The sequence below is a fragment of the Plecotus auritus genome (genome assembly GCF_963455305.1).
Source record: "Plecotus auritus genome assembly, chromosome: 9".
Lineage (NCBI taxonomy): Eukaryota > Metazoa > Chordata > Mammalia > Chiroptera > Vespertilionidae > Plecotus > Plecotus auritus.
This window is the reverse complement of record NC_137783.1, coordinates 74,719,100-74,742,572: the sequence shown is the minus strand read 5'-3', so window position 1 is coordinate 74,742,572 and position 23,473 is coordinate 74,719,100. Positions and strand designations below refer to the sequence as shown.

The following is a 23,473-nucleotide window of genomic DNA, read 5'->3' as shown; positions in this document are numbered from 1 at the left end:
CCACTTTACAACTGACATTCCCTTTTGCTTAGACCACATTCCACTTCTTAAGGCCATTGTCTTTCCCCTCTGGACTTCCCAGGATCCGGACTGCCCAGAGAGTTCACTACCAAAAAAGCCCACTTAGAGTACTTTGAAACCTCTGACTTCCCATCCCTGGGTGCCGGCGCCCTTTTGGAGCTCAGCCCATATGGTCTCCAGATGACCTAATCCTATATAATAACAGGCTAATATGTGTTTGACCAAACATGCTATGATGTGTGCAGCCAGGGGAAGGAAGGCCCTGATTGGCCCTGATCCCTGGCAGTGCATGAATTTCATGCACCAGGCCTCTAGTTAATTTATAATTCTTTACCACTTTTGGCCTCATGCCTTCCTTGGTGACCCTAACAGGCCACAGTTTCCTTCTCAATAAAACAAGGGTGTTCTGAGTATTAAATTTAAAAAGGATAAAATATGTAAAATGTTTACAATAATGCTGTAGTAGTGCTAAGGGGACTTATAACCTGATAGATAGAGCACTTTAATTAATCTGAGAAATAACCATATCTTAAATCTTAGAACACATATACTTATATGAATAGGGGGTTAAGTTTCTCATATGTGAATAGGAGGTTAAGTTTTTCTTAAGTTTCCTTTTCAAGGCCTGTGCGAAGCTGACTCAGCTGTGAATCCAGCAAGCTGAACCAATTATCATGGTCAGACCAATCCACCAGGAGTCAAAACATCATCTCATCAACATCATCTCATCACCTGATAACCAAGGACAATAGCTGACATCTGCGGACCTCCAGGGCTACCAGCTGCATTCCGTTGCCAGCCTCACCCTAGCCTAGCCCCTTCCCCTTCCCCTTTATAATCCTATCCTCTGCACCTTGCTATAAGACAGGATTTGAATGCTTGTAAGCGCCCTGTCTTCTTGGTTGGCTAGCCTTCTCAATAAACGCATGATATGATTCAACCCTGCCTTTGTTATTAGACACAGCGGCAGGCAGCCCGAGACCAGTAACAATAGCAATGACAGCACTGGTGTATGGTTGAATTTGCCACATAGAATTTCTTGTCTTTCATTTTTTTTTTGGGGGGGGGAGGGGTGTCTTTCTAGGTATATTAATTTTTTAAATCTTTATTGTTGAAAGTATTACATATGTTCCCTTTTTTCCCTCATTAACCCCCTCCAGCCTGCCCCTGCCCCCCACTTTTTTCTCATTCTATTTTCTACTATTAGCCACAGGCTGTCCTTACCATTGTTACCAAAGTACAGAGAGGGCAAGTTGTCAGTGACTTTTTAAGGGCCACCCTTTTTAAGCTGTGCTATGATTTTTAACTGAATATTTCCGCCTACTCACCTTGCAGAAAGCTTTCTATAGAAAAAGGGGGTGGGGGGTGTGTGTTTCTGAAGAATGGTTTTTGTAGGCGAGTGGAGAATGCTGAAAAGTGAAGGAGGCGAGAGTTAGAGGCAGGGAGGAATGCCCAGCGTTACAAGTATGTGGAAGGGATAGCTGTGACGGTGAAAGTAGTCTCAGGTTCTACTTCTTTTCTACTCTAGGATTCACCCCCATTGGTCCCAAAACGCTGAAATTTAGTGTTGTCTGCGCATGTCAAGGTCTTTTGTCCCTCGGCGGACACCGTTTGCCAGCCAAAGCGATGTCTGGGTGCTCGCCCTCTCCGTAGGGTGTCCGTCGGCTTCTACCTTCTCATCCCGGCTGGCCATGGCCAGCCGCGGGACTCGGCAGCGCCCCAAGGCAGGCGGGAGCAGCGGCGGGGACACGGCCTCGGCCGCGGCCGCAGACAAGCTGCGGGAGCTGCTGTGCGGCCGGGAGGCGGGCGGCGCGGAGCCGCGGGCCGAGTAGGTGCGGGGCGGGGGCGTGGCCGGCGGCGGCGTGGGGTCTCGGCTGCGTGGGCCTTGTCGCCCCCAGGGTCCGGCTGCCTCTGCACCCAGGTCCTTTTGCTCTTCTCGGGCGGGTCGGCGTTCGGTCTTCACCCCGTCCTAGACCTCCACCTCGGGTCCGTGTTTGCTGTCAAGAAACCGGGGGTGCGGCTCCCGGCCAGGCCCGGCGTGGGTGGCGTCCTGTGTGTGAGCTGGCAAGAGCTAAGAGTATACCTTTCTGGGATCTCGCCAAAGTCCTGGCCCTTTAATGCGAAGGCCCTACAACCTCCAGCACAGCACCCACCTCTCTCCAAGACCGGGAACTGCAGGTTAGGGCTGCACCAAAAGAGCTGTAAACAGACGGAATTGGAAGAGGTCACAGTACCTTGCCCATGTTAGGCCTCTATACATTGGAATAAATGAGCAGATGAATAAGGCCATGGAAAGCAATGACCTTGTTAAGAAAAGAAAGAAACAGGGTGAGAGCTTTGTGGTCTTAAAGTGAGTGGTTAGTTGGTTTGGGGTAAATGGAGCGTCGTAGATGCCAAGAACTAAAGTATATGAATTAGCTTACACCTGCAAAACAGGAAGTGGAAGGAATGATTAAGGTTGATCTCCGAACAGCTAACTGCTCACCTTTATTGGTGAATACTTCAGAGCTTTAATGTCCCTTGCCAGTCTTGTCTTTTTTGTCTAATTTTAGTCCTTCTAGTTAGGTACTTACTGACACATACTTTTTTTTTTTTTTTTTTTTTTTTTGCTTCTGAGCAGGTTATCTGGGAACAAAGCAGGACAAGTTTGGGCACCGGAAGGATCTACTGCTTTCAAGTGTTTGCTCTCAGCAAGGCTATGTGCTGCTCTTCTGAGCAACATCTCTGACTGTGATGAAACATTCAACTACTGGGAACCAGTAGGTTACTTCTTTGGGTATTTTTGTAGTTGTTCTTGATTTCACTGCTTGGGACGTTGTTACCAATCAAGATACAAATACTATATACACGTGTTACTAGTAGTAAAATAACTTTATTTGCACTTTTGTATTCTAAGTTGATGATTTAGTAGTAGTGAATATATTTTTAATACCTATTTATTGATTTCAGAGAGGGAGAGGGAGAGAAACATCAATGATGAGAGAGAATCATTGATCAGCTGCCTCCTGCATGCCCCCTATTGGGGATGGAGCCCACAACCCAGGCATGTGCCTTGACCAGGAATAAACCCTCGACCTCCTGGTTCATGGGTGGATGCTCAACCACTGAGCCATGCCGGCCAGGTAGTAGTAGTAATTGAAGGCTGTAGGAATCTGGCTGTTTATAATTTGTAATTTCCTTAAAATTTTTAAAAAATCAAAATAACACTTTGAGAAAGTTTTTAAAGTTAACCATTACTACAAAACTTTAAGAAAAAACAGTAATTCCCAGTTCCACTTCTTTTTTAAAAAATATATATTTTATTGATTTTTTACAGAGAGGAAGGGAGAGGGAGAGAGAGTTAGAAACATTGATCAGCTGCCTCCTGCACACCTCCTACTGGGGATGTGCCTGCAACCAAGGTACATGCCCTTGACCAGAATCGAACCTGGGACCTTTCAGTCTGCAGGCCAACACTCTTATCCATTGAGCCAAACTGGTTAGGACCCAGTTCCACTTCTTATGTTCAAATCCCAGTCCCCAGAGGCAACTGCTTTCAACTTTCTTAGTTATTTCTTCTGATGGTTACTAAAATAAATATCATTACTAAATAGTATGCTTATATTGCTATTTCTTGATTTTTAGATTCATAAGTTGATTGACTTTGTATTACAGAAAATTCAGAGGTGAAATTTTCACATCACATTTTTCATAAAAAAAAAGAATGTTTAGAGTAGGTGGTTTAAGGAAAATATAAGATTTAGAGGGGTTTTTTTGTTTTTAATATTTTTATTGATTTCAGAGAGGAACTGAGAGGGAGAAAGAGATAGAAACATCAATGATGAGAGAGAATCATTGATTGGCTGCCTTCTGCAGGCCTCCTAAGGGGGACCCAGGCCCCAACCAGGGCGTGTGCCCTAACCGGAAATGGAACCTGTGACCTCCTGGTTCATAGGTTGATGCTCAATCACTTGAGCCACCCTGGCCAGGCAGATTTAGAGTTGTTGTTTTTTTGTTTTGTTTTTTAATAAGTATCAGGTAAAATTCAAGCTTTTAAAGTTGACCAAACAATAATCTTGTAGAATTTATAATGTCCTAATATTAATATTGTGTCATTTTGATTTTATCCATTAGTTGCAAATCTTGTTGAGAATTTCAACATTTTTGTATACCGTTGTTTCATTAATACTTTTGCTTAAAATCTTCATCTTCATCCTTTTTTTCAGACACACTACCTCATCTATGGGAAGGGGTTTCAGACTTGGGAATATTCCCCAGTTTATGCCATTCGCTCCTATGCTTACCTGTTGCTTCATGCCTGGCCAGCTGCACTTCATGCAAGAATTCTACAAACTAATAAGGTAAGGGCAGGCCAACCTGGAAGCAGTCACAACTGATCAAGAGGTGAGAAAGGAACAAAATAGTTTGGTAGTTAAGAGGAGACATTTTCTAGAAGAAGAATTATTTATTCATTCATTGTTCAACAAATATTAATTAAGCAACTTTTATTTGGTAGACACTTCATTAAGTGCTATGGATGTAACAATGACCAAATCCCTGCTCTCATGGAATTTATGGTTTAATAAAACCATCAGAAGAAATAACTAAGAAAGTTGAAAGAAAGTGGCCTCTGGGGACTGGGATTTGAACATAAGAAGTGGAACTGAGAATTTTTTCTTAAAGTTTTGTAGTAATGGTTAACTTTAAAAACTATCTCAAATTATTATTTTGATTTAAAAAATTTTTAAGGAAATTACAAATTATATCCTTTCATAAAACAGTCAAATTCTCTATAGTCTTCAGTTACTACTACTAGTCTGGCCAGCATGGCTCAGTGGGAAGACTACTTGTAATTGAACAAGTAATTATAAATATAGTGAACCTTATGAAGGAAGAGTATAAATATGCAGTGGGATAACATATTAGGAGAGCCTACTTTAAACAGAGTGCTGCAGGATAGTTAGAAATTAAACCGAGACCTAACCTGATTACTTTTCAGAAATATGACTATGATGTGTCTTGGCATGGATTTCTTTTGGGTTTGTCTTGTTTGGAGTTTTCTTAGCTTCTTGAATCTTTAGGCTTATGTCTTTTGCCAAATTTGGAAAGTTTATTTAAAAAAATATTTTTATTGATTTCAGAGAGGAACAGAGAGAGAGAGAAAGATAGAAACATCAATGATGAGAGAGAGTCATTGATCAGCTGCCTCCTCCATGCCTCATAATGGGGATCAAGCCCACAACCCAGGCATATGCCCTGACCGGAAATCTAACTGTGACCTCCTGGTTCCTAGGTCGATGCTCAACCATTGAACCACTCTGGCTGGGCTGGAAAGTTTTTAGCTGTATTTTTTTTTAGTACTTTTTCAGGCCTGCCCTGTTTCTCCTCTCCTGAGACTCTAATGATATGAATGTTAGGTATTTTATTTTAGTCCCACAGGTCCCTGAGACTCTGTTCTTCCTCCCCCCAACCCCCAGTCTCTTTTTCTCTGTGTTGTTAAGATTAATTTCTAATCTTCTGTTTTCCTGTTCACTGACTGCTAGTATTTGCTCTGTCCCCTCCATTTCACTGTTGGCCCTACCCATTGAGCTTTTATTTTGGTTATTTTTTAAGTTGTAAAATTTCCATTTGGGTTTTCTTTATAGTTTCTATTTCTTTACTGAGACTTTCTATATTTTTCATTTGTTTTAAGCATGTTCTTATTTGCTCATTGAAGCAATTCTACAATGGCTCCTTTATTATTACTCTTTAAAAAAATCTTTTGAAAGTATTACATATGTAAAAAAATTATTGAAAGTATTACATATGTCCCCCTTTTCCCCCCAATGACCCCCTCCAGCCAGCCCCCGCCCCCCTTCCGTCCCACCCCACCTCCACCCCCCATCCCAGGCTTTTACCATCCTATTATCTGTGTTCATGGGTTATGCATATATGTATACAACGTCTTTGGTTGATTACCTCCCACCCACCCACACTCCCCCTGCCTTCCCTGCGAGATTCTGCACTCTGTTCCATGCTTCTGTGCCTCTGGATTCACTCCATTTGTCAGTTTATTTTGTTAATTAGATTCCACATATGAGTGAGATCATGTGATACTTGTCTTTCTCTGACTGACTTGTTTCACTTCACATGATACTCTCCAGATCCTTCTATGCTGTCTCAAAGGGTAAGAGATTCCTCTTTTTTACTGCTGCACAGTATTCCATGGTATAAATATACCACAGCTTTTTTATCCACTCATCTACTGCTGGGTACTTGGGCTGTTTCCAGACCTTAGCTATTGTAAATTGTGCTGCAATGAACATAGGGGTGCATACATACATTCTTTCTGATTGGTGTTTCGAGTTTCTTAGGATATATTCCTAGAAGTGGGATCACTGCATCAAACAGCAGTTCCATATTTATTTATTTTTTTTAATATATTTTTATTGATTTTTTACAGAGAGGAAGGGAGAGGGATAGAGAGCCAGAAACATCGATGAGAGAGAAACATCGATCAGCTGCCTCCTGCACATCCCCTACTGGGGATGTGCTCGCAACCAAGGTACATGCCCTTGACCGGAATCGAACCTGGGACCTTTCAGTCCGCAGGCCAACGCTCTATCCACTGAGCCAAACCGGTTAGGGCCCATATTTAATTTTTTTAGGAAACTCCATACTGTTGTCCATAATGGCTGCACAGTCTGCATTCCCACCAGCAGTGCACTAGGGTTCCCTTTTTCTCCACAGCCTCGCCAGCACTTGTCATTTGTTGAGTTGTTGATGGTACGCCTTCTGATAGGTGTGAGGTGACACCTCGTTGTTTAAATTTGCACCTCTTTGATGATTAGTGACTTGGAGCATTTTTTCATATATCTCTTGGCCATCTGTATGTCCTCTTTGGAGTAGTGTCTGTTTAGGTCCTTTGCCCATTTTTTAATTGGATTGTTTGTCTTCCTTTTGTTAAGTTGTATGAGTTCCTTATATATTTTGGATATTAACCCTTTGTCAGATATATCATTGCCAAGTATGTTCCTCCAATACAGTGGTCTCTCTTTGCGTTTTGTTGATGGTTTCTTTTGCTGTGCAGAAGCTTTTTATTTTGATGTAGTCCCATTTGTTTATTTTCTCCTTAGTTTCTTTTGTCCTAGGACCGTGGTCGGCAAACTGCGGCTCGCGAGCCACATGCAGCTCTTTGGCCCCTTGAGTGTGGCTCTTCCACAAAATACCACGGCCTGGGCGAGTCTATTTTGAAGAAGTGGCGTTAGAAGAAGTTTAAGTTTAAAAAATTTGGCTCTCAAGGAGAAACCAAGATGGCGGCATAGGTAAGCACCTAAACTGCTGCCTCGCACAACCATTTCAAAACTACAACTAAAAGACAGAACGGACACCATCCAAAACCACAGGAAACCTGGCTGAGTGAAAATTCTACAACTAGAAGGAAAGAGAAAAGCTCACAGAGAATTGGAGGTACGGCAAGGGGTCTTTGTGCACGCAGAGGGAAGGGCGGCTGAGAGCCTGGCTGACTTTCTCTGGCGGAAGGGGGAAGGAAGCCCCCGACCGCACTGAACCCCAGTTCTGACTGCACTGAACCCCAGTCCCGGGCGAAACCCCGTGGACCAAGGCTCATACAGGGGGAGTCTGGACTGTCAGGTAGAGAGAAAGGCACCCGGAGATTCAGAGACCTGGGGGAGACCCGGGGGAGCCCCGGCAGGCAGAGTTCCGGAAGCGTGCACGCCAGTGTGCACAAAGGCTGCAGAGGTTGCCACAGGCTTTCCCTAGCAGAAGGGAGTCCGAAGCTCCTGACTGCACTGAACCCCAATTCTGACTGCACTGAACCCCAGTTCCAGGCGAGCCCCTGGGGACCCGCGCTCTTACGGGGGTTGAATCTGGACTCTCGGGCAGAGACTCGGTAGCCGGGGAAGGCAGTGGTCTGCAGGCGCGGGCATGCCAGTGCGCACAAAGGCTGTGGAGGTTGCCACAGGCTTTCCCTAGTGGAAGGGAGTCAGAAGCCAGGGAAGGCAGAGGTCTGCAGGTGCACACGCGCACAAGGGAAAGGCTGACTGGAAGCCAAGACTGTCTGCTCCGCCCTGAGACTCCACCCTATCCAAGCTGAGCACAGAGGCTATTGCAATTTGGCAAGTCTAATCCTATAAGGCTGTCTCCAACACCGAACTTCTCCCAGCATAGACACAGCTGATCCTTACAGCCAACTGGCCTGGAGGTCAATTCCTCCCCGTGATACCAACAACAATCAAGACTTAACTACAACAAGGCTGCACACACAGTCCACAACGGGGTGCACCAAGAGTGTCCACCTCAGGTTAACTGGGGAGGCCGACCCACTGGGCCATATAGGAAACCTAGCACACAAATCTACCCACCAACTCAGGGAAGCAGTGAAAATGCGGCGTCAAAGAAACAGATCACAAACGAAAGAAATGGAGGAAAACAAACGACTGGATATAGAATTCAAAACCACGGTTATAAGGCTTTTCAAGAATAACCTAGAAAAGGCCAATAAATATAACGAGACCCTTGAAGATATGAAAAAGGACCAACTAGAAATTAAACATACACTGACTGAAATAAAAAATATTATACAGAGACCCAACAACAGACTAGAGGAACACAAGAATCAAGTCAAAGAATTGAAATACAAAGAAGCAAAAAACACTCAACAGAAAAAGCAAAAAGAAAAAAAAATCCAAAAAGTTGAAGACAGTGTAAGAAGCCTCTGGGACAACTTCAAGCGTACCAACATCAGAATTATGGGGGTGCCAGAAGAAGAGAGAGAGAGCAAGATACTGAAAACCTATTTGAAGAAATAATGACCAAAAACTTCCCCCACCTGGTGAAAGAAATAGACTTACAAGTCCAGGAAGCGCACAGAACCCCAAACAAAAGGAATCCAAAGAGGACCACACCAAGACACATCATAATTAAAATGCCAAGAGCAAAAGACAAAGAGAGAATATTAAAAGCAGCAAGAGAAAAACAGTTAGTTACCTACAAGGGAGCACCCATACGACTGTCAGCTGATTTCTCAACAGAAACTATGCAGGCCAGACGGGAGTGGCAAGAAATTTTCAATGTGATGAATAGCAAGAACCTACAACCAAGATTACTCTACCCAGCAAAGCTATCATTCAGAATTGGAGGGCAGATAAAGAGCTTCACAGATAAGAAAATGCTAAAGGAGTTCATCACCACCAAACCAGTATTATATGAAATGCTGAAAGGTATTCTTAAAGAAGAGGAAGAAGAAAAAAGTAAAGATAAAAATTATGAACAACAAATACATATCTATCAACAAGCGAACCTAAAAATCAAGTGAATTAAAAACCTGAGGAACAGAATAATCTGGTGAATATAATAGAATCAGGGGCATAGAAAGGGAGTGGACTGATAATTCTCAGGGGGAAAGAGGTATGGGGGGGTTCAGGAAGAGACTGGACAAAGATCATACACCCATGGATGAGGACAGTGGGGGGGAGGTAAGGGCAGAAGGTGGGGTGGGAACCGGGTGGAGGGGAGCTGTGGGGGGAAAAAGGAGAAACAATTCTAATAATCTGAATAAAGATTTATTTTAAAAAAAAAAAGAAAAAATAAATTTGGCTCTCAAAAGAAATTTCAATCGTTGTACTGTTGATATTTGGCTCTGTTGACTAATGAGTTTGCCAACCACTGCCCTAGGAGATGTATCTGTAAACATATTGCTATGAGAGATGTCTGAGATTTTTCTGCCTATGCTTTCTTCTAGGATTTTTATGGTTTCACACTTACATTTAAGTGTTTCATCATTTTGAGTTTATTCTTATGTATGGTGTAAGTTGGTGGTCTATTTTCATTTTTTTTTTTTTTGCATGTATCTGTCCAATTTCCCCCAATACCATTTATTGAAGAGACTGTCTTGACTCCATTGTATGCTCTTGCCTCCTTTGTCAAATATTAATGGAGCATAATGACTAGGGTTGATTTCTTGGTTCTCTGTTCTGTTCCATTGATGTATATGCTTCTTCTTGTGCCAGTACCAGGTAGTTTTGATTATGGTGGCTTTGTAGTATAACTTGAAATCTGGTATTGTGATTCCTCCAACTTTGTTCTTCTTTCTCAAGATTGCTGCAGCTATTCGGGGTCTTTTTTGGTTCCGTATATATTTTTGGAGTATTTTTTCTAGATCTGTGAAATATGCTGTTGGTACTTTAACACAGATTGCATTGAATCTGTAGATTGCCTTGAGTAGTATGGACATTTTAATGATATTGATTCTACCAGTCCATGAACATGGTATGTTCTTCCACTTGTTTATAGCTTCTTCTATTTCTTTTTCAATGTTACAATGATTCCTTTAATACTTAGGTAATTCTGACATCTCTCTCTCTTTTTCTTTTGGTATTTATTTATTGTGGTGTTTTGGTTTTTTTCATTGAGTTTGAAATCTTACTAGTTGACAAGTAATTTTCAGTTAAAACTTGGATATTTTGGGTATTATGAGACTAGATCTTATTCGTGGGCCCTGCATGCTTCTGCTGCACTGCTCTGCTCTTCTGGGTTGCAATTAAGCTTTTGTTTTAGCTGGCTTCTTTTGATACACTCCACTTGTTACTGCAGATGAGAGTAGAAGTCTAGGTTCCTTACTAGGCCTCCACTGATAACACCCTAGTTGGCAGGGTAGGTGTACTGCATAATGACACTGTGGTTCAACAATGGATGCAATGCATTCCTCATGTGTTTGTGGTGATGCTGGTGTAAACAGACCTACTGTGCTCCCAGTCATATAAAAGTACAGCATGTTCAGTTATGTAAAGTACATAATACTTTATAATGATATAAACGACTATGTTACAGGTTTATGTATTTACTATACTAAACTTTTTATCTGTAATTTAGAGTGGATTCTTTATACTTTTTTAAAAATACATTTTTATTGATTTCAGAGAGGAAGGGAGAGGGAGAGAGAGATAGAAACATCAATGATGAGAGAGAATCATTGATCAGCTTACATTTGTTTACATCTGCACTACTGAGGATTGAGCCTGCAATCCGGGCATGTGCCCTTGACCAGAATTGAACCTGGGACCCTTCATTCTGCAGGCCAACACTCTATCCACTGAACCAAACCGGCTAGGACTCTTTATACTTATTTTAAAAAGTTTAAAACAAACAAAACAAAAAAAGTAAAGCATTATGCCATTTTACGTTGGCAGCAGCCTCATACATCAGTGTTCATTGTGTCTCTTGAGTACATCATTTTCTCTTGTGCTTGATTTAATCTCGTGTTGTTTTGTACAGTATCATACATAGCCTAGCACAGCCGTGGGCAAACTACGGCCCGCGGGCCGGATCCGGCCCGTTCGGCTGTTCTATCCGGCCCACGGAGCCGAAAGAGCGGAGGGTTCTTTTGCTCTCCCCTCCGCTCCTTTACTTTGAATTTATATTAGTTCACACAAACACTCCATCCATGCTTTTGTTCCGGCCCTCCGGTCCAGTTTAAGAACCCATTGTGGCCCTCGAGTCAAAAAGTTTGCCCACCCCCGGCCTAGGAGCAGTAAGTGCTACTAGGCTACCATCTAGGTTTGTGTAAATACAGTCTATGATGTTCGTACAAGGACGAATAGCCTAACATTGAATTTTTCAGACTATATATGCATCAGTAAGTGGCAATGACTGTACTGCTAGGTTGGGGGAGAGGGACGGGCTCTCCAGGGGATCTTCACTGACACTGGGGTGGAAGAGAGAGTTCATTGCCACCGGCAAGGATAAAAGTCCTGGCTTCCTACTGGACCTTTGGTCGCATCGGTGAGAGTGGGGCTACATTTTTTTCTGGGTTGTTTGGCTGGAGTAGAGTGGTTATTGTCTAAAAGTTTTCTGTCTTGCTAGGCTATCCCTTTCTTGGTTTTTTGGCTGGATAGAGCAGGTACTCATTGGTGTTATTTTGTCTCTGCCCATTGGCATTTCTAGTTGCCAACTTCTTTAGCTCAAGTTTGGAATATGAAAAACAAAAAAAGAAAACCCAGCAAACTTACCACCATGTTGTTACTTAGGTCCTCACCCAAGGAAATTTTTCCATTGATTTTTACAGAGAGTGGAACAGAGAGGGAGAGACACAAGAGAGAAACATTGATGTGAGAGAGACACATGCCCTTAAACGGAATTGAACCTGGGAACCTTCAGTCCGTGGGTCGAGGCTCTATCCACTGAGCCAAACCGGCTAGGGCTATTTATGACTACATTTTAAGGACCACAGATAATCATCAACTAGAAAGCTTTGATATGCTTGCTAAACATAGTGAAGTTTGTCAAAGGCCATAGTATGAAAACTTAAAAATGAAATGAAATCTGGGATACAGAAATGGAGTTGGTTTTGTTCACATCTACATCTATACAATTGTCTTTAAGAAATTCTTGTTAAATGAATAAGCTTTATATACAAATTTTTCCACTTTTTTTTTGTAACCAGAAATTTTATTATCTGCATACTTGTCCATGAAATAGATACAGCATAATTTATTTAACCATTTACCTAAATTTATTTAACCATTTCCCTATAATTGGACATTTTGTAGTTTTTAAAAGGTTTTTCTGAATTAATAGTTCTGCAGTTAATATTTTCATGAATAGAATCACCATCCCATATTTACTTACATAGTTACTTCTGTGAGCTAGAATCATAGAATTAGGTACACTGAGTTTAGGGGATATGAAAATTTTCATGGTTTTTGATACCTATTGCTTTTAATAAGGATTATATAAATTTATAGTGTTATTAATAACAAATGAAAGTGGTGTCATCGTTAAGAGTTTTGCTGACTTGTATCTGTGATCTGGTGTTTTTTGTTTTTTTTTCCCTGGGTTTCTTTCAGATTCTTGTCTTTTACTTTTTACGATGTCTTCTGGCTTTTGTGAGCTGTATCTGTGAACTTTACTTTTACAAGTGAGTATAAAAGCTTTGCTTTTAAAAGTGCTATGAGGAAACCCAATATAGCATAGATTATTTTTCTGATAGTATTAGCAGTTTCAAAAATAGAAAGCACTTTCCTTCTAGCTCCTAATACTATATCTAAAATGTGATCTCTTGTTTGAAACAAACTGCTGGAAGGGGAATAATTGTAATGATCATTTTTTCCCCCCTGAGTTTCATAAATACTATAACTTCATATTATTAATTTTAGTTCTGTTAATACATATCTAACTAGTCATCTCCTTGGGAGGATTTAGTAGAGCTTTATTTTGGGTCCCAAGATATAGATAGGATCATGATTTACCTCTTCCCCTCAAGCTTAACTGACAGGAACTTATTCCTGGTGTGGGACTCCCTGCTCTTATTTGCATCCAGTAAATGAATTGCACCAAGTACCTATTGTTTGCTTGAATATTAGTGGGAATATTAAGTATTTTAGTGTTTTAGTAATAAAAATAGCTCTTTTTAAAAATATATTTTATTGATTTTAGAGAGGAAGGGAGAGGGAGAGAGAAGTAGAAACATCAATGATGAGAGAGAATCACTGATTGTCTGCCTCCTGCAAGCCCCCTACTGGGGATTGAGCCCGCAACCCAGGCACATGCCCTTGGTCGGAATCGAACCTGGGACCCTTCAGTCCGCAGGCTGATGCTCTATCCATTGAGCCAAACCAGCTAGGGCAATAGCTCTTTTTTTTACATGAAGCCTAACAAACATCTTATTTTGTTAATGCTGTAAAAGGTATTTGGACTTAATGATCATTATTAAAAATCTTCCCACTGCAAAACAGCTGAAAATGTCAGATAAAAAAATAGTTGGCCTTGACTCTGAGTGGAATAGAGGAGAAAAAGGAAAGTCATTCTGCCTTTGATGATTATAACCATAAGTTGGTCATCATATGGGCTCAGGATTGAATTCAAATCACCCACATGGTCCCCCAACCCCCAAGTTAAGAATTTGTTTGAAATTGTTCTGGGATAGTAGTGCTCTCAGGCCACTTGCTAAAGCAAATGTAAAATTTCGTTAGAGGAGTGAATTCTTAACCTAAGTGTCAGAGAATGACCACAGGTAAAGTTTTAGTGAACAAGACATAATAAAAATAAATCATAGAGCACAAAAGGGAACAAGGCACTATGCCTGAGAGCCAACAGACATAACGACAGATAGCTGATCTGCATGACTTCATTTAGTAATTATTAAAAGGAGAATATGCCCTAACTAGTTTGGCTCAGTTGATAGAGCATTGGCCTGTGGACTGAAGGGTCCTGGGTTCGATTCCGGTCAAGGGCACATGCCCGGGTTGTGGGCTCGATCCCCAGTAGGGGGCGTGCAGGAGGCAACCAATCAATCATTCTCTCTCATCATTGGTGTTTCTATCTCTCTCTCCCTCTTCCTTCCTCAATAAAAATCAATAAAAATATATTTTTTTTAAAAAAAGGAGAATGTAAAGTAAGCATATTTAGTATTTTTAAAGAAATGAAAGAGGGAATTGAAAACATAAATCAGAAACAAGACTAATTAATCAACAGAATGAAAAGGAACTTACAAAATGGGAGAAAACAATTATAAACCATATTTCCAAAATATACGTGTAAGGAACTCCAGCAACTCAATAGCAAAAAAACTAATAATTCGATTATAAAATGGACTAAGGACCTGAATAGACATTGCTCCAAAGAAGACATACAAATGAGCAATAAATATGTGAAAAGACAATCAATGTCGCTAATCATCAGGGAAATACAAGTCAAAACCACAGTGAGATCACTTAATACCTATTACAATGGCTGTTAAAAAAAACAAACAAACAAAGACAACAGATGTTGGCGAGGAAGTAGAGAAATTAGGACCCACACACCGTTGGTGGGAATGCAAAATGATACTGCAACTATGGAAAACTGTATGAGGTTCCTCAAAAAATTAAAATTTGAACTACCAGCAATCCACTTTTTAAAAAAATACGTTTTTTGATTTTTAGAGAGGAAGGGGAAGGGAGAGATAGAAACATTGATCAGCTGCCTCCTGCATGCCTCCTGCGAGCCTACAACCCTGGGCATGTGCCCTGACTGGGCATGGAACTGGTGACATCTTGGTGCATGGTTCAACATTCAGCTACTGAGCCACACCAGCTGGGTAGCAATCCCATTTCTGAGTATTTACCTACAAGAATTGAAATCAGAATCTCGAAGAGATATGCATATTCCCATGTTCATTGCAGCATTGTTCACAATAGCCAAGATTGAAAACAAGCTAAATATCCATTGACAGATGAATGGGGGGCAAATGTGTTATATACATACTATGGAATATTATTCAGTCTTAAAAGAGAAGGAAATCCTGCAATATGTGACAATATGGAAGAATCTTGAGGACATTATGCTAAGTGAAATAACCAGTCATAGAAGGACAAACACTGCATGATTCCACTTATATGAGGTTTCTAAAATAGTCACATTCATGGAAGCAAAAGAATAGACTTGTGGTTGCCAGGGGTTGGAGAGAGGGGGAAACGGGAAGCTGCTAATCAATGGATATACAATTTCAGTTACGCAATATGAATTCATTCTACAGATTTGCTGTACACTATTATGCTTATAGATAACAATATTTTACACTTAAAAATCAGTTAAGAGGATAGATCTCATATTAAGTGTTCTTACCACAATAAAATAAAGAAGTTAAAAGAACTGAGACTACAAAATTAACCAGGCAGATTTGAAAAAGAACTGAACAGAACTTCTAGAAATGAAGATAAAAGAATTGGTATTTAAAATTCAATAGATAGGTCCAGAAGTGGGGAACATCTGGCCTGCAGGCTGCTTAAGGCTCACGAAATTATTTGGTCTGGTCCTGCCAAGGCATTAGGGGTGAGTTAATTAAATATTTGATCAAATATAGCAGGCTAATTTTTGTATGGTTCACAAATGATGTTATAAATATACAAATGGCCCTTGGCAGAAAAAGGTTCCCCACCTCTGGTTTAAACAGATGATTAGACATTACTAACATGTAAACTAGAAGATTGATCTGAAGAAAATACTAAAATGCAGTACAGAGTGACAACAAAGGGAAATATAAAAGAGGTTAAGAGTGTTCATTGCCACATTATTCACAATAGGTAAGATTGGAAACCACCTATATGTCCACTGACATTGTGTACAGTAGAGTTGAAAGATGTGATATTATCGAATCACATTCTAGGAGATAATCGAGAGAATGGGGAGAGGCAGTTTTCAGGGAAGTAATAGCTAAGAAATTTCCAGAATTGATGAAAAAAAAAGATGCTAATCCACAGATTCAGAAAGCCCAACATATCCTGATATGCATAACTAAAAAGGAATAGTGAAACTGTGTAGAACTTCAAGAACCGAGGAGATTTTGCCCAGCTGGTGTGGCTTAGTGGTTGAGCACTGATTGATCTATGAACCATGATTCAATTCCTGGTCAAGGCACATGACTGGGTTGCAGGCTCGATCCCCAGTAGGGGGCGTGTAGGAGGCAGCCAGTCAGTGATTCTCTCTCATCATTGATGTTTCTATTTCTCCCTTTTCCTTCCTCTCTGAAATCAATAAAGATAATTAAAAAAAAACCCCCAAAACACAGAGGTGATCTTAAAAGTTGACCAAGAACTTAATAGATTACCTATAAAGGAATGTTAGGCAGTTAGGCTCACAAAAGTCTTTTGAAAAGCCAAAGACAATAATCATCATCATCATCATCATTATCAAAGTGCTAAGAGAAACTCACTGTCATTCTAAAATTGTATACTCACTCAAACCATCTTTTAAGAGCTAAATAAAGACTTTTCAGACAAAGTATAAAAGAAAGAAAAAGAAATCCAAGAAAAACAGAATTTACCATTAACAGAGCTTCACTAAAGGAACTTCTAAAGGATATACTTAGGAAGAAGCTAAATTATTTCAGAAAGAAGCTCTGAGATGCAATAAGTAACCTGAGCAATAAAATAGTTAACACATGGTATGTCTGAGCAAATTTTGGCTGAATGAAGCAATAACAATTTCGAATAATGTTTCACATATAGCAGTGGTCGGCAAACTGCGGCTCGCGAGCCACATGTGGCTCTTTGGCCCCTTGAGTGTGGCTCTTCCACAAAATACCACGGCCTGGACGAGTCTATTTTGAAGAAGTGGCGTTAGAAGAAGTTTAAGTTTAAAAAATTTGGCTCTCGCCGAAACCGGTTTGGCTCAGTGGATAGAGCGTCGGCCTGTGGACTGAAGGGTCCCGGGTTCGATTCCGGCAAGGGCATGTACCTTGGTTGCGGGCACATCCCCAGTAGGGGGTGTGCAGGAGGCGATGTTTCTAACTCTATCCCTCTCCCTTCCTCTCTGTAAAATATCAATAAAATATATTTTAAAAAAAATTTGGCTCTCAAAAGAAATTTCAATCGTTGTACTGTTGATATTTGGCTCTGTTGACTAATGAGTTTGCCGACCACTGATTTATAGGGTTTTTAAAAACCTACAAGAAAGAAGTAAAGGAAGTGCATAATTAATTGCGTAAGTTTGAGAAACCCTGACTTAGATAAGGACTTATTAACACTGTGGTGTATCTCCTAGTCTTTTTCTGATAACTACCATTCATTGGGTGACTGTGTGCCAGGCACTCTTCTAAGCACTTGGCCATGCATTGTCCTCACAGAAACCCTTACAAAGTATCACTACCCTCTTTTTACAAAGGAGGAATCTGACAGAGTGAGTCTGTAACTAGACAAGGGTATCACTGCTGGTAAGTGGCAGACTCCAGATTTGAACCTGTGCCTATGTGAGTCTGAGGCCTACTGTTTTTCTACAACATCATGCTATTTTCCTATTGTTAGTAGACATGCCCTTCGCACAGAAAGTATAACTTTCCTCCTAGGGAGAGAGCTTCTCTCCTTATGCATGCGAACATTGCTAACAAACCCGTCAAGCCCGTTCGGTATTTGACTTTACATCTTCAGTGTTCTCTGTGATGCAGGCATGTTTTTGTCTTTTGATTTGAAATTTCCATCCCCAAGATTTGCTCTGCTGAGAGTTTTTGCCTTTCTCCTAGGGCTGTGTGTAAGAAGTTTGGGTTGCATGTTAGTCGAATGATGCTAGCCTTCTTGGTTCTCAGTACTGGCATGTTCTGCTCATCTTCAGGTAAGTAAAGGAGCAGGTGAGGGCATAACAGGTTCACTGATATTTCATAGTTGCATTTAAAGAAGGAACTTGTCCAGATACAGTTTATATTTGTATAACATGTCAATAATGTGCTGACCACTCTTACCTACACTCTTTTGATTGACCTTTACAACATTAAGATAAGTATTTTCTCATTTTTGTTGAAATTTAGAAAGATGAAATGACTTACTGAAAGTCAAACAATTCATAAGTGGTAGAGCTGTTTTCATGAGGTTGCTTTCTGTTACATATTATATTTTTTTTGTCACTGTAAGGCTGAAAAACTCCGGCACCCCTGTCTTCCTTTGTTGTTAGGGGAAGGAAAATAATTTTGTTATTTTGCTCAAGAAAGCTCTTGTGCCTAAAAAAAACCTGTTCTTAGTGGTTCTTCTTTCTGCCCAATATTTGCAATGTGTTCTGTAAAGGTATACATCTTCTGTTGGGATTTTTTTTTCATACTAAGTTTGTAGAAATTGAGACTAAAAACCTTAATCTACAGAGGTGGCTTTCAAACTATGCTGCCAGTGAACATTCGTGTTCTATGAGCTGAACCAAGGTAACCTGCTGCCAAAAGGCAGCCTGTTCCCAGTCTCTGGAAAAATTGTTACTATATGTAATTATTTCAAGTTTAATTTCTGCTTGCTTATACCAGAATCTAGTATACACACTAAATATGCACATAAATTGTATCCAGCTCAAAAGTATGTATTTTTTCTTCATTGACTATCAAAATCTATATTACTCTGCAGACACCTCAGGGCTCCACACCCAAATAACTTTGAGAGCCAGTGTCCTAAATGAGACTGTGCTCTCCCCTCTGAGCTGGCAGACACCTCAGATTCCTCTGTTCCCCTTGCCTGTACATTGGCCGCTGGAATCTGTAGCAGTGGATAGCATTGATTCTATTTAGCATTTATCTGTGAAGGTTGTACCTGACGTTTTTTTTAGTTACTTTGTTACTCCTAAAATTGATTCTTCTCTGAGGGAGATACTTGGGATGTCTTTAGTTTTGTAACCTCAGTTGAGGATGTTAAGGCACAGATCACTTTAAAGCATTCTTTGAGACAAAGCCTCATCTCTTTGCCAAGGTTCTTAAATCATATTGCCTCTTCATTGTGGTTCTTATTGGAGTCGGTACTGACCTTTATTCCCCAGTGCTAGGTGAAGTAGGCCTCATACAGCAGGGAGATGCAGATCTGTATTTTTGTGTAGAATTGGTGGAAACACTTTGATCAAACGTCACTATTGTACAGAACGTGAGTACAGTCAGTCCCTTGCTGTATACACCAGCAAAGTAATGCTAGATGGGGAGACACCTAAGGCCACACATCTATGTCAATGGACGCAGGATGTAAAGCAGGGCTGGCAACCAGCACTTGGGTGGATGCAGGATGCAAAGCAGCGTTACCATCCAACTTTTGGCCTTTGAGAAGATTTCCTAGAATTTCTGTAGGGAAAAGGTTGATACTTGGACAGCCTCAGAAGACTGTCAGAAGATAAACTTTTCCAGAAATAGATTGTCAGCAGTGGTTCTAAGTTTCATGAAACATATTCACTGCCTGGAAATATAACCTGGGGTTATACCTGGGGAACCTGGAATTCTATAAGTTTTAGATTTGGGTACAGGCCCGAAGAGGAATGGCATGGTTGGTATTGTATAACTGGGTGATGTGTTGGTACCTAAAAAACAGGAGTGAGAAAATCATTGCATTTCTTTTTTTAAAAGGTGTATCACTCTACTGCCCACTTCTAATATAGCATTGCTCAAAATACGTTCCTAGTTATTGATATTTTGCAATATAGGTAAATTTTTAATAATTGATACTTAATAAATCTCAAACTCTTGTCCCTGTCCCCCTTTTTTTAATGTCTTTACTCTTGCAGCATTTCTTCCTAGTAGTTTCTGTATGTATACTACATTGATAGCCATGACTGGCTGGTATATGGACAAAACTTCCATTGCTGTGCTTGGAGTAGCAGCTGGGGCTATCATTGGCTGGCCATTCAGTGTGGTTCTTGGGTAAGAAACTAACACAACTCATCTCCCTTGTATCACTGGGCATATAGTATATCTTAATGTTAGGTTATCTCCATATTCTCTGGATAGGATCTAAAGTTAAAGGATTTATTTGGATCTACAAAGACTGGGAAATGAAAGAATATTTTTCTTGGTGCTCATTGTTTTGATTAATCCTAATAAGAAGAGTAACTGTTAAGCATCTGCTGCGTGTTAGACACTGCTAAACCACTTACAAATTTTATTCCTAAACTTTCTAACAACTCTGCAGGAGAGATCAATTATTAGTGCTTTGTAAATGAGAAAGTAGAGACCAAGAGGTTGAGTAATTTGCCTTTAAGATTATGTTTGCTTTTGGGTCCAGGCACTTCTGACTCTGTAGCAGATGTTTTTTCCACAGTATACCACTGTAGGCTGTGGTTTTTGTCACCAAGGCTTGCAATTTGAGTTCCTTTCAGTCCTCCTTTCTTGCCCCCAGAATCATTTTTCTTAGTTTCATAGTGCCTGTCATTCCTTTTGTACTTTTTGTTCCCACCACTCTGTTCTATTTGTGCTGCCTTAATTTACTGCCTGGATCACTAGTAATGAGAAAAAATTTTAGTTTAATGTTAAGGTCATTATAGAAGTAGTAGTATATCTTTATTATTTTTAAAAGTATTGGATTGTTTGAAGTGAAAAGAATTCTTAATTTTCTTCTCCCCTTACACAATCTTCAAAGATAGTCACTGCTAATAGTTTTGTGTATATCTTTCCAGAAATTATCTTTGCATGGATAAATGCATACACACACATATACATACATACCAAAAATCTTAAAATAAATAGAATTATTCTATACTCATGTATATTTTCTATTGTATATAGATTTATTTTGTTCTTTGTATCTATTGAATTGCATTCCATTATATGGCTGTTCATAATTTATTTAGCCATTGTCTTATTGGTAGACATTTGGTTTTCATTTTTTTGTTATTATACACATGCTTCAGTGAACATTTTTGTACATGTCTATATACTTGTGGAAATTTATCTATGTGATACATTTTTAGAAAGGGAGTTCTAAGTCAGAGAATAGGCGTTTTAAATTTTCTTTTTTTTTTTTTTAAATATTGATTTTTTACAGAGAGGAAGAGAGAGGGATAGAGAGCCAGAAACATCGATGAGAGAGAGACATCGATCAGCTGCCTCCTGCACGCCCCCCACTGGGGATGTGCCCGCAACCCAGGTACATGCCCTTGACCGGAATCGAACCTGGGACCCTTCAGTCCGCAGGCCGATGCTCTATCCACTGAGCCAAACCGGTTAGGGCCGTTTTAAATTTTCTTAATTGACTTTTAAAGGTTGGTATCTCCACCTTCAATCTTTTCTTTTATTCTGCATATTATCCTCAAATTACTTTATTCTTTAAGGTTTTGTTTGTGGTTCTCTTCTATACTTTCTGCTATCTAGTCAATCATCTCTTCAGTTTCACTCATATATTCCTAGCTGCCTATTAGATCTCTCCATTTATATTTACAACATTGAACTCATTACCTCCCTTCCGTATGTTTCTTTACCTCTGATTCGATCTCAGCAAATGGTACTGCCTATGCTGAGCCAGGAACCTGAAACTTATCTGTGACTCTCTTCTCTTTCCCATGTCCTATTAATTTATTACACCTCCTGAATATCTTTTGAATCTGACTACTTTTCTTCACCTCTCACTGGTCCTGGATTACTTTACAGCCTCCTGAATGATCTTGCTGCCTCTAGTATTGATCCTTGTAAATCTACTCTCCACGTTCAAATGTTCCTTTTAGAGTTATCTTCCTAAAATGCAAATATGATTGTATCACTCCCTATTTTGTTCCAAACTATATAATAGCTTCCCCAATGCTCTGTGTCCCAGAGGTTGGCAACTTGTATCCAATGGAGCAAATCCAGCTGGCCTGTTTTCATACAGCCCAAGAACTAACATTTTTACAATTTTAAAGGGTTGTTAAAACAACACACACACAGAAGAATACGCAACAGAGACTGTACGAGGCCTTGTAAAGCCTAAAATATATGCTGTCCGGTCCTTTAAATAAAAGTTTGCCAACACCTGTTTTACGGTGTGCAAACTCTAACATGACTCATAAAGCCCTCATATTTCCTCCCCTTTACCTCTCCAGCCTTCTTAAGTTCCTCCATTTCTTTTATTCTCTACTCCATCAACATTGAACTTTTGGAGTTCCCCAAATACCTTGATTGGTCTGCCTTTAGCCGAGATAAGTGATTTCAGGATCACAATCAGTTAGCAATCTACCATCATTTATTGAATCCTTTGTACTAGGCCTGGCTAATACTGTGAAAAATAAAACAATTATAGTTCTTGTTTTTTTGGAGCTTGCATTTTAATAGGAAAAGCAGACATTGAACAGGAAATTGAAAATATGATAACTTGTGTGTTACATGCCGATGAGTCGGCTCTGACTCCTGGCGAGTGAGTGGTGTCCACAATGTCTTGACTTCAGTGGCCCTGCTCAGCTCCTGTAGACTCATGCCTATGGCTTCTATGGGGTTAACACATCTTCTATTTGGTCTTCCGCTTTTCTTACTGTCTTCTGTTTTCCCCAGCATTGTCTTTTCCAAAGAACCCTGTCTTACCAAAGGAGAACTATAGCACATGGAAATGTAACCATTGGGGAGGAAAAAAATGAAAACACAAATGTTAATGCAAAATATAGGTAATAGAATGTGGAAATTCAAATTATAAAAGATGATGTTCTGTGACAGTCACAGAGATGTCTGCAGGAGGTGGGAATAGAGCCTATAGTTGACATTTGGGTGGATTCTGTGTGAATAGATTGATGTAGGGAGGGAATTCTTTGTGTTGGAGCATGGGTAAAGGCTTAGACAGGCATCCTAGATTTGGAAGTCATGGATATGAAGGTGATTGTTCATGCAGCAAGAGGGGAAGCACCTACTGAGAAAATGAGTGCAGAAAGAAAAACAGAAACTTGTTTTGGGGAGCTATGACCATAATAGGCCACTACCATGGAATAGGGAAAAAAAGAAGCCTAGAAAGGAGCATTAGAGAAGAGTCCAAAAAGGAACAGGAGCTAGGGAGTCTAAAGAGGAAGGAACAGATGCTTTGTGCAAAAGCAGATAGACAAAGGGAGTGAGACTTGTGCAGAGATAGTGGGTGTGGCCGAGGTCAGTCTTTACAGCTTGATGCTAGACCTTAAGGAAGAAATAGTGAAGGCAACATACATATTCCTTGCTTGAGGAACTTAAGTGAAAGGAAGAAGAACAAATGGTATTGGAAGAGGGTATATCAGAATTGAAGTCGTTTGTAATATGATATTGCTAAAATCTTATATATCACGA

General features: G+C 40.2%; 1 protein-coding gene across 5 annotated transcripts in view; it reads left to right on the top strand.

The window, feature by feature from the left end:
* Window positions 1-1,626: 1,626 nt before the first annotated feature.
* ALG9 (ALG9 alpha-1,2-mannosyltransferase) overlaps window positions 1,627-23,473 on the top strand; it is a 122,598-nt gene continuing 100,751 nt past the window's right edge. Inside the window, exons 1-6 of one of the 5 annotated variants that reach the window (XM_080642432.1) lie at window positions 1,627-1,849; window positions 2,642-2,780; window positions 4,227-4,361; window positions 12,846-12,916; window positions 17,996-18,084; window positions 19,990-20,125. In XM_080642432.1, the coding sequence (XP_080498558.1) occupies window positions 1,713-1,849; window positions 2,642-2,780; window positions 4,227-4,361; window positions 12,846-12,916; window positions 17,996-18,084; window positions 19,990-20,125 (707 nt within the window). In that variant the 5' untranslated portion in view covers window positions 1,627-1,712. Of the gene's footprint in view, window positions 1,854-1,886; window positions 2,200-2,641; window positions 2,781-4,226; window positions 4,362-12,845; window positions 12,917-17,995; window positions 18,085-19,989; window positions 20,126-23,473 lie in introns of those variants that run through there. The other 4 variants (XM_080642436.1, XM_080642435.1, XM_080642433.1 and 1 more) reach the window with 4 other exon arrangements.